The sequence below is a fragment of the Tachysurus vachellii genome, chromosome 10 (genome assembly GCF_030014155.1).
Source record: "Tachysurus vachellii isolate PV-2020 chromosome 10, HZAU_Pvac_v1, whole genome shotgun sequence".
Lineage (NCBI taxonomy): Eukaryota > Metazoa > Chordata > Actinopteri > Siluriformes > Bagridae > Tachysurus > Tachysurus vachellii.
The window spans coordinates 1,740,001-1,754,794 of record NC_083469.1 but is presented as its reverse complement, the minus strand read 5'-3'; the positions used below and the strand labels follow the sequence as shown (position 1 = coordinate 1,754,794).

The 14,794-nt window shown below is 40.5% G+C and overlaps 1 protein-coding gene across 1 annotated transcript in view; it reads right to left on the bottom strand.

Moving 5' to 3' along the window:
* Positions 1–656: 656 nt before the first annotated feature.
* The window catches only part of plb1 (phospholipase B1), a 43,947-nt gene continuing 29,809 nt past the window's right edge, over positions 657–14,794 (bottom strand). The window contains exons 27-42 of the mRNA XM_060879309.1: positions 11,687–11,758; positions 11,452–11,517; positions 11,135–11,195; positions 10,957–11,015; positions 10,803–10,870; positions 10,652–10,695; positions 9,133–9,232; positions 8,983–9,034; positions 8,687–8,767; positions 7,759–7,824; positions 7,581–7,675; positions 7,398–7,479; positions 6,952–7,056; positions 6,328–6,423; positions 5,722–5,796; positions 657–1,047 (exon numbers count right to left, since the gene is read on the bottom strand). Of these exons, the coding sequence (XP_060735292.1) occupies positions 796–1,047; positions 5,722–5,796; positions 6,328–6,423; positions 6,952–7,056; positions 7,398–7,479; positions 7,581–7,675; positions 7,759–7,824; positions 8,687–8,767; positions 8,983–9,034; positions 9,133–9,232; positions 10,652–10,695; positions 10,803–10,870; positions 10,957–11,015; positions 11,135–11,195; positions 11,452–11,517; positions 11,687–11,758 (1,374 nt within the window). The 3' untranslated portion in view covers positions 657–795. The remainder of the gene's footprint in view (positions 1,048–5,721; positions 5,797–6,327; positions 6,424–6,951; positions 7,057–7,397; positions 7,480–7,580; positions 7,676–7,758; positions 7,825–8,686; positions 8,768–8,982; positions 9,035–9,132; positions 9,233–10,651; positions 10,696–10,802; positions 10,871–10,956; positions 11,016–11,134; positions 11,196–11,451; positions 11,518–11,686; positions 11,759–14,794) is intronic.

Here is a 14,794-nt window from a genome sequence, read left to right as displayed (position 1 = left end):
TACTCTTTGACCGAGAGATGGAGCAAACCTTTTTAAAAGGAGGGAGGTTTGTAGTGGGAACAGTGGGGTGTCAAGTGTGAATGTGTGGCAAATGGTTTACATGGCTCACGGGTCAGGTAGGAGGGCCCCTTAGCAGAATTTTACTTAGGGCCCCAGGGTGGTCAGGATCGGCTCTGAATTCACTTATAAATAAGAAAAAAAAAGCCAATGACGTAAAGTACAGTATATTCTTCAAATTAATATTTAACGATAATAAAAACGTCTTAAAAGTGTCAGTTACGGTTATTTGTTGTCTTAACACATGAATATAAGGATTAAAATAAAATAAAATAAATTTGATTACACTATCTCAGTAAGTGAATGTAATTTCCATTTCCTCCATTAAATGCGATTCATCTCTAAATTCTTTGAATTTACCGACACCTGCTGGTCAGAATATGAAATTACACCAGATCTCACATTTTTGGCTTTAGTCCTCTGGGTTCGTTCTTCTCTTTAATACGCCATAAAAACACAGTTAAAAATCACAGAATACCTGCTACAGGTGCACTGGTGCTGGGAATGAGACCGAAACAAAGCTGTGTGTTGTGTAGAACTGGTTGTAAAAGAAAATGTCCAAGTTGACAATTATTAGAAAAAACACACAAAGAGAAGTATGGAAGCTCACTTTTTAATTAAAACACATCATTTTTTAAAATGATCCATAATTTTCATTTTATACACAATAAACCACATTTTATTTTTCTTTTATAATTGTATTCGTAGTAAAGTAGAATTAAGAATTCCAGAATGAAATTAAAGTTTTCTTTCATAACCCTGAATCTTAACAGAACTCAGACTGCTGCTGCTCTTCCTCTTTCTTCGTGCTGTGCAGAACAGAGCGAGCCAGGACAAGACTCCGCCCACCAGAGCTCCAGAGATGGTCAACATTACAGCTACCCATAATGCTACTGAGCCCTTGGGGCTGATGGGAGATGGAGTGAGCACTGTTGGGTCACCGTCCTCCGAGGTTAAACTGTTAACTCGGGTAAAGATGAAGGGACGATCCTGAGAGAGAGAGAGAGAGAGAGAGAGAGAGAGAGAGAGAGATAAACAGAGAGATCTATCTATCTATCTATCTATCTATCTATCTATCTATCTATCTATCTATCTATCTATCTATATTTGTTTATTTTTGTGTCTATCTGTCTGCACTGATCTGTCTGATCTCCCCTTCAGTCACAGCTCACAACCTTGGGGTAACTGTGGACACTCAACTGTCCTTTGTTGTTAATGTTGTGTCTCTCTCTCTGTATTTGTGTCTCTCTCTGTATTTGTGTCTCTCTGTGTATTTGTGTCTCTCTTTGTGTATTTGTCTCTCTGTGTATTTGTGTCTCTCTGTGTATTTGTCTCTCTGTGTATTTGTGTCTCTCTGTATTTGTGTCTCTCTCTGTATTTGTGTCTCTCTCTGTATTTGTGTCTCTCTGTGTATTTGTCTCTCTGTGTATTTGTGTCTCTCTGTGTATTTGTCTCACAGTGTATTTGTGTCTCTCTTTGTGTATTTGTCTCTCTGTGTATTTGTGTCTCTCTCTGTATTTGTGTCTCTGTGTATTTGTGTCTCTCTGTGTATTTGTGTCTCTCTGTGTATTTGTGTCTGTCTCTCTGTGTATTTGTGTCTCTCTGTGTATTTGTGTCTGTCTCTCTGTGTATTTGTGTCTCTCTGTGTATTTGTGTCTCTCTGTGTTTGTGTCTCTCTGTGTATTTGTGTCTGTCTCACTGTGTATTTGTGTCTCTCTGTGTATTTGTGTCTGTCTCTCTGTGTATGTGTGTGTCTCACTGTGTATTTGTGTCTCTCTGTGTATTTGTGTGTCTCTCTCTGTGTCTTTGTGTCTCTCTGTGTATTTGTGTCTCTGTGTCCTTGTGTCTCTCTCTCTGTGTATTTGTGTCTCACTGTGTATTTGTGTCTCTCTGTGTCTTTGTGTCTCTCTGTGTATTTGTGTCTCTGTGTCCTTGTGTCTCTCTCTCTGTGTATTTGTGTCTCACTGTGTATTTGTGTCTCTCTGTGTATTTGTGTCTCTCTGTGTATTTGTGTCTCTCTGTGTATTTGTGTCTGTCTCTCTGTATTTGTGTCTCACTGTGTATTTGTGTCTCTCTGTGTATTTGTGTCTGTCTCTGTGTATTTGTGTCTGTCTCTCTGTGTATTTGTGTCTGTCTCTGTGTGTATTTGTGTGTGTCTCTCTATGTCTTTGTGTCTCTCTGTGTCTTTGTGTCTCTCTGTGTCTCTCTGTGTCTTTGTGTCTCTCTGTCTATGTATTTGTGTCTCTCTGTGTATTTGTGTCTGTCTCTGTGTATTTGTGTCTCTCTGTGTATTTGTGTCTGTCTCTGTGTGTATTTGTGTGTGTCTCTCTATGTCTTTGTGTCTCTCTGTGTCTTTGTGTCTCTCTGTCTGTGTATTTGTGTCTCTCTGTGTATTTGTATCTGTCTCTCTGTGTATTTGTGTCTCTCTGTGTATTTGTGTCTGTCTCTCTGTGTATTTGTGTCTCTCTGTGTATTTGTGTCTGTCTCTCTGTGTATTTGTGTCTCTCTCTCTGTGTATTTGTGTCTCACTGTGTATTTGTGTCTGTCTCTCTCTGTGTATTTGTGTCTCTCTCTCTGTGTATTCGTGTCTCTCTCTGTGAACTGTATTTGTGTCTCACTGTGTATTTGTGTCTGTCTCTCTGTGTATTTGTGTCTCTCTCACTGTGTATTTGTGTCTCTCTCTCTGTGTATTTGTGTCTCTCTGTGTATTTGTGTCTCTCTCTGTGTATTCGTGTCTCTCTCTCTGTGTATTTGTGTCTGTCTCTCTGTGTATTTGTGTCTATCTCTCTGTGTATTTGTGTCTCTCTGTGTATTTGTGTGTGTCTCACTGTGTATTTGTGTCTCACTGTGTATTTGTGTCTCTCTGTGTATTTGTGTCTCTCTGTGTATTTGTGTCTCTCTGTGTATTTGTGTCTGTCTCTCTTTATTTGTGTCTCTCTCTGTGTATTTGTGTCTCTCTCTGTGTATTTGTGTCTATCTCTCTGTGTATTTGTGTCTCTCTCTCTGTGTATTTGTGTCTCTCTCTGCGTATTTGTGTCTGTCTCTCTGCATATTTGTGTCTGTCTCTCTGCTTATTTGTGTCTGTCTCTCTGTGTATTTGTGTGTCTCTCTGTGTCTTTGTGTCTCTCTGTGTCTGTGTCTCTCTGTGTATTTGTGTCTCTCTGTGTATTTGTGTCTCTCTGTGTATTTGTGTCTCTCTGTGTATTTGTGTCTCTCTGTGTATTTGTGTCTGTCTCTCTATGTATTTGTGTCTGTCCCTCTGTGTATTTGTGTCTGTCTCTCTGTGTATTTGTGTCTCACTGTGTATTTGTGTCTCTCTGTCTGTGTATTTGTGTCTGTCTCTGTGTGTATTTGTGTGTGTCTCTCTATGTCTTTGTGTCTCTCTGTGTCTTTGTGTCTCTCTGTGTCTCTCTGTGTCTTTGTGTCTCTCTGACTGTGTATTTGTGTCACTCTGTGTATTTGTGTCTGTCTCTCTGTGTATTTGTGTCACTCTGTGTATTTGTGTCTGTCTCTCTGTGTATTTGTGTCTCTCTGTGTATTTGTGTCTGTCTCTGTGTATTTGTGTCTGTCTCTGTGTGTATTTGTGTGTGTCTCTCTATGTCTTTGTGTCTCTCTGTGTCTTTGTGTCTCTCTGTGTCTCTCTGTCTGTGTATTTGTGTCTCTCTGTGTATTTGTGTCTCTCTGTGTATTTGTGTCTGTCTCTCTGTGTATTTGTGTCTGTCTCTCTGTGTATTTGTGTCTCTCTCTCTGTGTATTTGTGTCTCACTGTGTATTTGTGTCTGTCTCTCTGTGTATTTGTGTCTCTCTCTCTGTGTCTTTGTGTCTCTCTGTGTCTGTGTCTCTCTGTGTATTTGTGTCTCTGTGTCCTTGTGTCTCTCTCTCTGTGTATTTGTGTCTCTCTGTGTATTTGTGTCTCTCTGTGTATTTGTGTCTGTCTCTCTATGTATTTGTGTCTGTCCCTCTGTGTATTTGTGTCTGTCTCTCTGTGTATTTGTGTCTCACTGTGTATTTGTGTCTCTCTGTCTGTGTATTTGTGTCTGTCTCTGTGTGTATTTGTGTGTGTCTCTCTATGTCTTTGTGTCTCTCTGTGTCTTTGTGTCTCTTTGTGTCTCTCTGACTGTGTATTTGTGTCACTCTGTGTATTTGTGTCTGTCTCTCTGTGTATTTGTGTCACTCTGTGTATTTGTGTCTGTCTCTCTGTGTATTTGTGTCACTCTGTGTATTTGTGTCTGTCTCTCTGTGTATTTGTGTCTGTCTCTGTGTATTTGTGTCTGTCTCTGTGTGTATTTGTGTGTGTCTCTCTATGTCTTTGTGTCTCTCTGTGTCTTTGTGTCTCTCTGTGTCTCTCTGTCTGTGTATTTGTGTCTCTCTGTGTATTTGTATCTGTCTCTCTGTGTATTTGTGTCTCTCTGTGTATTTGTGTCTGTCTCTCTGTGTATTTGTGTCTGTCTCTCTGTGTATTTGTGTCTCTCTCTCTGTGTATTTGTGTCTCACTGTGTATTTGTGTCTGTCTCTCTGTGTATTTGTGTCTCTCTCTCTGTGTATTTGTGTGTCTCTCTCTCTGTGTATTTGTGTCTCTCTCTGTGTATTCGTGTCTCTCTCTCTGTGTATTTGTGTCTGTCTCTCTGTGTATTTGTGTGTCTCTCTCTCTGTGTATTTGTGTCTCACTGTGTATTTGTGTCTGTCTCTCTGTGTATTTGTGTCGCTCTCTCTGTGTATTTGTGTTTCTCTGTCTATTTGTGTCTCTCTCTGTGTATTCGTGTCTCTCTCTCTGTGTATTTGTCTGTCTCTCTGTGTATTTGTGTCTCTCTCTCTGTGTATTTGTGTCTCTCTCTCTGTGTATTTGTGTCTCTCTGTGTATTTGTGTCTATCTATCTGTGTATTTGTGTCTCTCTCTCTGTGTATTTGTGTCTGTCTCTCTGTGTATTTGTGTCTCTGTGTGTATTTGTGTCTCTCTGTGTCTTTGTGTCTCTCTCTGTGTATTTGTGTCTCTCTCTCTGTGTATTTGTGTCTGTCTCTCTGTGTATTTGTGTCTCTGTGTCCTTGTGTCTCTCTCTCTGTGTATTTGTGTCTGTCTCTCTGTATCTTTGTGTCTCTCTCTGTGCATTTGTGTCTCTCTGTGTCTTTGTGTCTCTCTGTCTGTGTATTTGTGTATCTCTCTCTGTGTATTTGTGTCTCTCTGTGTATTTGTGTCTGTCTCGCTGTGTATTTGTTTCTCTCTGTATCTTTGTGTATCTCTGTCTGTGTATTTGTGTGTCTCTCTCTGTGTATTTGTGTCTCTCTGTGTCCTTGTGTCTCTCTCTCTGTGTATTTGTGTCTGTCTCTCTGTGTCTTTGTGTCTCTCTGTGTCTTTGTGTCTCTCTGTCTTTGTGTCTCTCTGTGTCTTTGTGTCTCTCTGTCTTTGTGTCTCTCTGTGTCTTTGTGTCTCTCTGTGTATTTGTGTCTGTCTCTCTGTCTGCAGTAAATCTAAACAAAAGGATTGTGATCTGAACTTTGTACTCGTTTTTCGTAATGGGAAACTTCACTGTCTGCTTCACTGCTTTCACAAACCTTCTCTCCACACACACTTCCTGTAGCCTGTCTTCACATAGCTCTGTATCTTGTGCATAATTATTTAAAATAAGAGCTGTGTGTGTGTGTGTGTGTGTGTGTGTGTGTGTGTACCTCTGAGGGACAGCGTATCTTGCTGCGATCATGTGTGAAGTTGTTGTATGTCTGTTTGCTGCCCACTGGTTCCAACTGGCAAAGGAAAGAAAGGACAAAATGACATTAAAGCTGCAAACAGCAGTGTACACATGAGTGGACGTTGTGACAGGGAGTCAAAGCCAAAATGCTCCCTGGGGCCCTCTAGTGGCTGGCTATAACGTTTAAATCTGCTCATTCCCATGTTAACTTTTAGGGACACTGCCAAAAAAAAGTTTTTTTCTTGAAAAATAAATTGGTGTGCTTAATTAATGAGGTGATTGACAGCTTCAGGGGCTGAAGCTACAATGACCTGACAGAGCTAAATGAAAACCTCTGAGTTTTTTCCCTCAGATTAGTTTAGTGTAAGTGTTGATACTTTACATGATGGATGATGGATAATACCAGTATACCAACACTTAAAATCTGTTTGTGTGTGTGTGTGTGTGTGTGTGTGTGTGTGTGTGTGTGTGTATGCATGTGCGCACTTAGCATAATGCTCCATGAGTAAGACATTTCAGCATGGTCACATTCTCAAAAGAATTTGTACATGTTTGTGTGTGTGTGTGTGTGTGCGTGTGTGCTGACCATATTGTTCCACAGTGCGATGGCCATCTCAGCATGTCCACGCTCAGTGAAGTGGAAACAGTCCACTGAGAAGAAGCTCAGGTCTGGCTGTCGGTCCTGTAGGAGAAACACTCATGTGACTCCATCTCGTGTGTGTGTGTGTGTGTGTGTGTGTGCTACATTCTTATTGCCATCCTAAAACCTTTTGTTGGTGTAATGTAATGTAATGTAATGTAATATGATATAATATAATATATTATAATAATAATATATTATTTTTATTTTTATTGTTATTATTATTATTATTTCTATTATTATGACTATTATATATATATATATATATATATATATATATATATATATATATATATATATATATAATTATTATTTTTATTTATTATTATTATTATTATTATTATTATTATTATTATTATTGCTTCCATCAGCTGTGGTAAGTATCTGCTCTGGCTGCTCATGGCCTGAGGGTAGTTATTGAGAAATTCCCTACATGCCTTTCAGAAGAATCTCTTATTTTATTGCGTATTTTTTCCCTCATATACGCTGCTCAGTCTGTCAGGAGATTTGCTCTTAGTTGTATACATTCAGCACACGCACATCCACATGGCTGTGGAGTTTTGGACTTACTTCTCCCATCGGAACCACAGTGCTTTGGAAGAAAGGCTGCAGAACTAAAGCAAAGTCTTCTCTGCTCTCGTATCGTCCTCCAAACACCAGCCTCTCTGTCTCCGTCTAAACACAAGGACAAGACGACGGGCGCGCGGTGTTTAGGTGCAGAAAGGACGCAAACTGCAGAATACTAATGAATAATCTACATACCACCGAAGGGCAAGTATTTAATTTGCGGAAGTCTGTTTCTGGCATTCGAACGCTAAATGATATGATTCTAAATGATCGTATCAACCAAATGATATCAAATATGAACCATGTGATTGTGGTCTCTCTTCTCATCTCTCTTACAGTCAAATATACAAAATAGAACTTTTTCTTTTTCCCCTACATCATTTATACAGTCATTTTTTGGCTATCACACATGAAATCTGATCACACATCGATACGCGATCTTCAGAAACCTGCATCTGCCGATTAATCCTCTTCATCTCGAACAGCTCCTCAGAGTTCTCTTCAGGACGTAGGAAACACGGACACAGGGTCCTGTCTCACACAAACACACACAAGGAGCTCTCGCATCCACGTGAAAAAAACAACAACAACACATCAATATATGAACAGACTGAGTGTCGTGAATCATTTACGGCTGCAGGAGGGTGCATCCCATGGAGCTCGAATTTATCTTGCGCAGGTTCTCAATCTGTAGGAGCTCTACAAGGTTTACCAGCACTCTAGGTACCTACACACACACACACACACACACACACTGTAAACCTGTTTATTCAGTTCAGAATTTGAGGAAACAGATTTTCACTTCCTCACCTTATGATACAGGATGTCCAGAGCCTCCTTGATGTATCCTATGTACTTTTTAGGAGAAAGAGAGGCCTGGACACACACACACACACACACACACACACACACACACACACACACACACAAATAAGAAAATATTGTAGCTATATTTCTTTAGACCACAGCACTGGTCAGATGATCAGTTGTTTATTAGTTTTATAAAACAATGTTTTAGTTTTTTTAATTAACAACTTTATATATTTCATCTTTTAATTTCATTTTACAGGGCGCACGGTGACTTAGTGGTTAGCACGTCCTCACACCTCCAGGGTCGGGGTTCGATTCCCGCCTCCACCTTGTGTGTGTGGAGTTTGCATGTTCTCCCCGTGCCTCGGGGGTTTCCTCCGGGTACTCCGGTTTCCTCCCCCGGTCCAAAGACATGCACGGTAGGTTGATTGGCATCTCTGGAAAATTGTCCGTAGTGTGTGATTGTGTGAGTGAATGAGAGTGTGTGTGTGTGCCCTGCGATGGGTTGGCACTCCGTCCAGGGTGTATCCTGCCTTGATGCCCGATGACGCCTGAGATAGGCACAGGCTCCCCGTGACCCGAGGTAGTTCGGATAAGTGGTAGAAGATGAATGAATGAGTGAGAGAGAGAATTTCATTTGACATATTTAAACGAATCTATGTTCTCACTTACATTATAGCAGATATAAACAGTCTTCCTACAGCTAGTCATGTTGCAGATGAAACCAAAAATATTAAATAAACGTCTCCTTACAGTCAGAAGTGTTCATACGGCTCGTCCTACTGAACGTGGCGTTACTATAGAAACCATAAATCTGTGATTTAGCTGTCAGAGCTGTTGTTATAGAAAACTAATCACCACATTCTAACCAATCACAAGCCAGAATTTATTTCCTGGTTGTCCGTTAAACAAATCATCTTCTACTCACCGGGTTTTGGCAGAACTGACACAGATCATTACCGCCGATAAACAGAGTCACCAACTTCCAGTCCTGCTCAAAGTCCACACTCTGAGACACAGAGAACAAATGAGAAATAACAAATGTCATGATTTTAAATGAGTTAAGGAGCAAAAAGCATAAAGCGTGTCTTTTATACTGGGGTCAAAGTGCAGGACGGAAGGTTATACTGAGTCTTAAAACATTAATGTGAACACAGGGAGAAGTGAAATCTGTAAATTTTTATCCCAGTTGAGTGAGAAGATGAAGCAGAAGATGAAGCTCACTGTGCTGTTCTTTAAAGCCTCCACCAGGTCCCTGACTTGGCCTGGGATATCACTGCAAACACAAATTATACATAAAATGGGAAGTGTGAGTGTGTCTGTGTACCTCTGGGTTCAAGTGTGTGTGTGTGTGTGTATGTGTGTGTGTCTCACATAGCTTTAGCTCCGCTCACAGCCATGTTGAACCCGTTGGGTCTCTTGCTGCGTCCTCGTGAGAAGCCAAACACATTTGGGTTGAACTTTTTCAGGATGTCTGAAGGAGAGAAAGATATTTACTGTATAAAATTACCATCAGAACCGGACTACAGGATAGAAAGTAGCGAGTCTGCAACCAAGAGCTGTTTTTATTAAAAAAAAATAACTCCATGAATGTGCTGTACTCAAAGTCTTTTGGCTACAGGAAGAAAAGTGTAAAGTGTGAGTGTAAAGGGTGAGTGTAAAGATGAGTGTAAAGTGTGAGTGTAAAGTGTGAGTGTAAAGTGTGAGTGTAAATGGTGAGTGTAAAGACTGAGTGTAAAGGGTTAGTGTAATGAATGAGTGTAAAGAATGAGTATAAAGAATGAGTGTAAAGACTGAGTGTAAAGAGTGAGTGTAAAGAATGAGCGTAAAGAATGAGCGTAAAGAATGAGCGTAAAGGCTGAGTGTAAAGGCTGAGTGTAAAGAACGAGTGTAAAGAACGAGTGTAAAGAACGAGTGTAAAGAACGAGTGTAAAGAACGAGTGTAAAGGGTGAGTGTAAAGAACGAGTGTAAAGAACGAGTGTAAAGAACGAGTGTAAAGGGTGAGTGTAAAGAACGAGTGTAAAGGGTGAGTGTAAAGGGTGAGTGTAAAGAGTGAGTGTAAAGGCTGAGTGTAAAGGCTGAGTGTAAAGGCTGAGTGTAAAGGGTGAGTGTAAAGGGTGAGTGTAAAGAATGAGTGTAAAGAATGAGTGTAAAGGCTGAGTGTAAAGGCTGAGTGTAAAGGCTGAGTGTAAAGAGTGAGTGTAAAGAATGAGTGTAAAGAATGAGTGTAAAGAATGAGTGTAAAGGCTGAGTGTAAAGGCTGAGTGTAAAGAGTGAGTGTAAAGAATGAGTGTAAAGAATGAGTGTAAAGAACGAGTGTAAAGAACGAGTGTAAAGAACGAGTGTAAAGAACGAGTGTAAAGGGTGAGTGTAAAGGGTGAGTGTAAAGGGTGAGTGTAAAGGGTGAGTGTAAAGAATGAGTGTAAAGAATGAGTGTAAAGAGTGAGTGTAAAGGCTGAGTGTAAAGAATGAGTGTAAAGGGTGAGTGTAAAGAACGAGTGTAAAGAACGAGTGTAAAGAGTGAGTGTAAAGGCTGAGTGTAAAGAATGAGTGTAAAGGGTGAGTGTAAAGAACGAGTGTAAAGAACGAGTGTAAAGGGTGAGTGTAAAGGGTGAGTGTAAAGGGTGAGTGTAAAGAATGAGTGTAAAGGGTGAGTGTAAAGAATGAGTGTAAAGGGTGAGTGTAAAGGGTGAGTGTAAAGAATGAGTGTAAAGGGTGAGTGTAAAGGGTGTGTGTAAAGGGTGAGTGACAAAAAAGCACAAAAACTGTGATGAATCAACAAATATGCAAATTAGCTAATGACATCACTTAGCAAATTAAATGTTAGCTAGCATGATATGAACACGATGACTGTACAAACTATCAGAATGCTAAAAAGGTCAGTGTACTTACTTGGTAGTGTAGTGACTGTTTCCAGCGTCTCATCGCCTCCAATGCTGTCAATCAAATCACACAGAACAGAGAAAAATCAACTGACAGGAAGTTGGAGTTTTGGGAATTAGCGATGATGTTTAGATCTTTATGATGTCTCTGTATAACTCACCACCAGGACACACCCCTCTCCTCGTTCAGCAACTGCAGGAGGTTTTTAGCTTTGGCACCAAAACCAGCCTGACACCAATAATTCATTAACGTTAATTCTGTCATGTTAACAATTTAATACACACAAATGTGTGTCTTTTTTACCACACACTTACAGTTATGGAGTCTCCGAGAGCAGCGACTACGTTAATGTCTCCTGGTCGCAACCTGTGAACTGAGAACAAGAGACAGATCCGTGTCACTGGACGGCTTTCTGGAGCTGCAGGGTTAATGTTGTTAGCATGTAAGGGAATCAATGGCCACCAGTTTAGCGCTGAAGACACACTGACTCACCTGAGACAGGCACGGTGTCTGAGGGAGCAGTGTGTATGCATGAGAAATCACTGCCCCAGTTCTACACACACACACACACACACACACACACAGAGAAACATACAGAATAAGTTCAGTATAAAACACTTTTATGAACTGGAGACTCCTTCCATAAATGTTAAATAAACTCAGACTGAATGAGCTGTTGTTATAGAAACGGTACATTAATATAAACCTGCTTTACAGAGAGAGCTTCTGTTCGAGAGACTTACTCAACACCTTCTGACCAATCACAACCCAGACCTGTACAAACATAGAAATTCAATTGATCGACTCACCGCAATCATGGGTACGGCTTCGTATCCCAACACGCTGTTCTCATTGGTGGAAAAATACGGGTTGCTCTAAAGTGAACGAACGAATACGTAAAACATAAAGAAACGAAAATGAATCACTGACAGTGTCACAGTTCACACGTATATTTTTTAGACGAAGATAAACGGGCGGTCCATCGAGAAGGACGACAGCGCAGGACCATGTCTATAGAAATAAAACAAAATAAAAAAGGTTTACCTCAGAAGGACACTTCATAACGACGCCCTCGTTGAAGTCCACAGATGTGGTTTTACTGTTTACAGGCTCCAACTGAAACACACACAATATAGAAGACTTTATTTTGTCACATTTACATTACAGCACAGTGACATTCTTTCTTCAGGTATCACAGTTCAGGGTAGAGCCCTGAGCGGGACTGTTTTTATAAACCCGCACCCGCCCGCTCCCGCTGAATTTCTGACCAGGACCGCCCGCGCCCGCAAGCTGCATGTTCCACTCCCGCCCAGACCCGCAATGTTTGTGTCCACTCCCACCCACTCCCGCCCACTCCCACCCACTCCCGCCCACTCCCGCCCACTCCCACCCACTCCCGCGGATTTTTTCTTGAGAGCTTGTGAAAATTTTGATTGTATACAAATGATCAGACTAATTATTAGTTCAGGCTAATGTCCAGAATAACAGAATTAAACATGATTCCATTTAAATATAATCCATTAAAAATAATACTAAACCAAAGCAACACACCTGACAAAAACATTTGTTTTTTATTATAAAACATTAACCGTTTTAACAAAACCCCAACTAGCGGCACCTCATTTTTTAAACGTACTGCATGATACACAGACCAAATGATGAACTGTTAACAACTGTGCTTTTTCCTCAATATGTCGAGACAAAGTGGTTGGATGTGGCAGCGCATCTCTCACATCAGATGTACCAAATTTAGTGGCTACGTTAACAAAGTGCTGAACTATGTCAACAAAGCCATTCCTGGCAACAATGTCATACGGTCTAATATCTTTACAGCAAACTGCGACACATTTTTCCATAGTATCTTGCTTAACGTGAGCAGGAAGTGCTTTATTGGAGAATGAGAGCTTGCTTTGACCACTGAGAACTGTGCAGGTTTGTCGCCTCAGGCCAGACGTGCCAGATTTATGTCCGTTGTAAATTAACACTTTTGCACATTTATTGCAACTTACGAAGTTTAACTCTTTCCCATTTTTTTCAGTGACAATTGAGAATTGTGTCCAGATGTCTGACTTGCGTTGCTTTGCTTTTGTCAAGTAAACAGCCGCTTTAATCTTCTTGTCAAAGTCACGTGTTGACTCCAATCTTATTATTAGGCTACACGGCAAATCCCACCGGGTCCCGCGGATCTCCCGCTAAATTTTCTGACCGCCCACTCCCGCTCGGGGCAAAGGTGAAACTGCCCGGTCCCGCTAGATTTGCGTTGGGTCCCGTGGGAGCCCAATCCCAATGCAGCCCTCTAGTTCAGGGTCAGACGCGATACAGCACCCTAGAGCAAAGAGGGTTAAGGGCCTCACTTGAGGGCCCAACAGGGCGCCCTGGGGCTTTAAACTCAATAATCGCACACATGTTGAACATTTACACGCTTTAGTTCTAGTATAAACTCTGTTTCATTCTGTTACAGGATTCTATTGTACAAAATAAAAAATAAAGTGTAAAGTCCACTGAGAAAGCTACTGTTTTTTCTTTTTTATTTACAGGAATGAGAATAATAAAGATTTTCTGACTCAGTGTCTGAAAATGAGTGGATTAATAAAGATCAGGAGGACATGAGATTAAATCCCAGCATCACAGAGCTGTCTTGTTCACACCCTTGAGCTCAGTTATAAGTCACTTTGGATAAAAGTCCCAGCTGTGAGCGGTGAAGTGGCTTCGATTAGATTTAAAGTCAAAGTACGGTAATTAGCATAAATTAACATATTGCACTGAATCTAAAACAATATTTACTGTAAACAATCAGTTCATCTCTCCAGTGCAATGCTGTCCCTTATACACGTTTAGGTCAGATCCATCTCTCATCCCTCCCCGGCAGTATTTGCTCCTTGTTGTCTTTTATGCACTAAAATTTACTTCACATTTTTTTTATATTTTACATTTAATACATTCTACAAATTTTATATACTAACAATGTCCTTGTTGTCCTCTAGTAAGGACTAGGGCTTTAAATCATGCTGGTTTTATACTGATATTGTCATAAATCTGGTCATTCTCTGAAAATGAAGGACATCGTGATATATTTGTATTTATTTTTAAATAATTTATGTATTATTTTATATTACATATGTATATATTATATTACTTATTTATGTACTTTTAAATAATTACGTGCTGGAGACGGCCGACGTGACAATATTTTTACACAATCATAAAAACTGTCAAATTTTATTTCTTTATTGATTTTTTGGTGATGTATTTATTTTTTTTTTGTATAAATATGTTTTTAAACTGAAAAAAAAAGAAAAAATATTTTATTAGGATTTATACATTTTTTTTTTAAAAAAAACACTGTATTCATTCATTCATTCATCTTCTACCGCTTATCCGAACTACCTCGGGTCACGGGGAGCCTGTGCCTATCTCAGGCGTCATCGGGCATCAAGGCAGGATACACCCTGGACGGAGTGCCAACCCATCACAGGGCACACACACACACACACACTCATTCACTCACACAATCACACACTACGGACATTTTTCCAGAGATGCCAATCAACCTACCATGCATTTCTTTGGACTGGGGGAGGAAACCGGAGTACCCGGAGGAAACCCCCGAGGCACGGGGAGAACATGCAAACTCCACACACACAAGGTGGAGGCGGGAATCGAACCCCCAACCCTGGAGGTGTGAGGTGAACGTACTAACCACTAAGCCACCGTGACCCCCAACACTGTATTATACACATAATACATAATACTATATTATGTATTGTGAATCTACACTCGAGACCCTTTTATCATTCATGAGAAATCTGTCTGATTATGTAGATTACAGGATGTAAATAATCTGAAAATAATCTTTTTTTTGTTCGTTGATCTCATCTGTAAACAAACCTGTTAATATTTATACCATTTGAATGATTTACATGAAAGCTGATGAACTGAAGCCACAAGCCCCACCCTCTCAATGTGATGTGTCCGGCCCTCCTCGCCACGCCCCGCCACGCCCATCCCTGTGCCCTTCCCTCCCTCTCTTTCTCCATGGAAACCGATAACGAATAATCTGAGGTAGTGTCTGAGGACCGCTAACTTCCAGTCTAAATTTGATCTCTGTGTTAATGAGTAGCGTGTGAGGAAGAAACCTTGAGAGGAACCAGA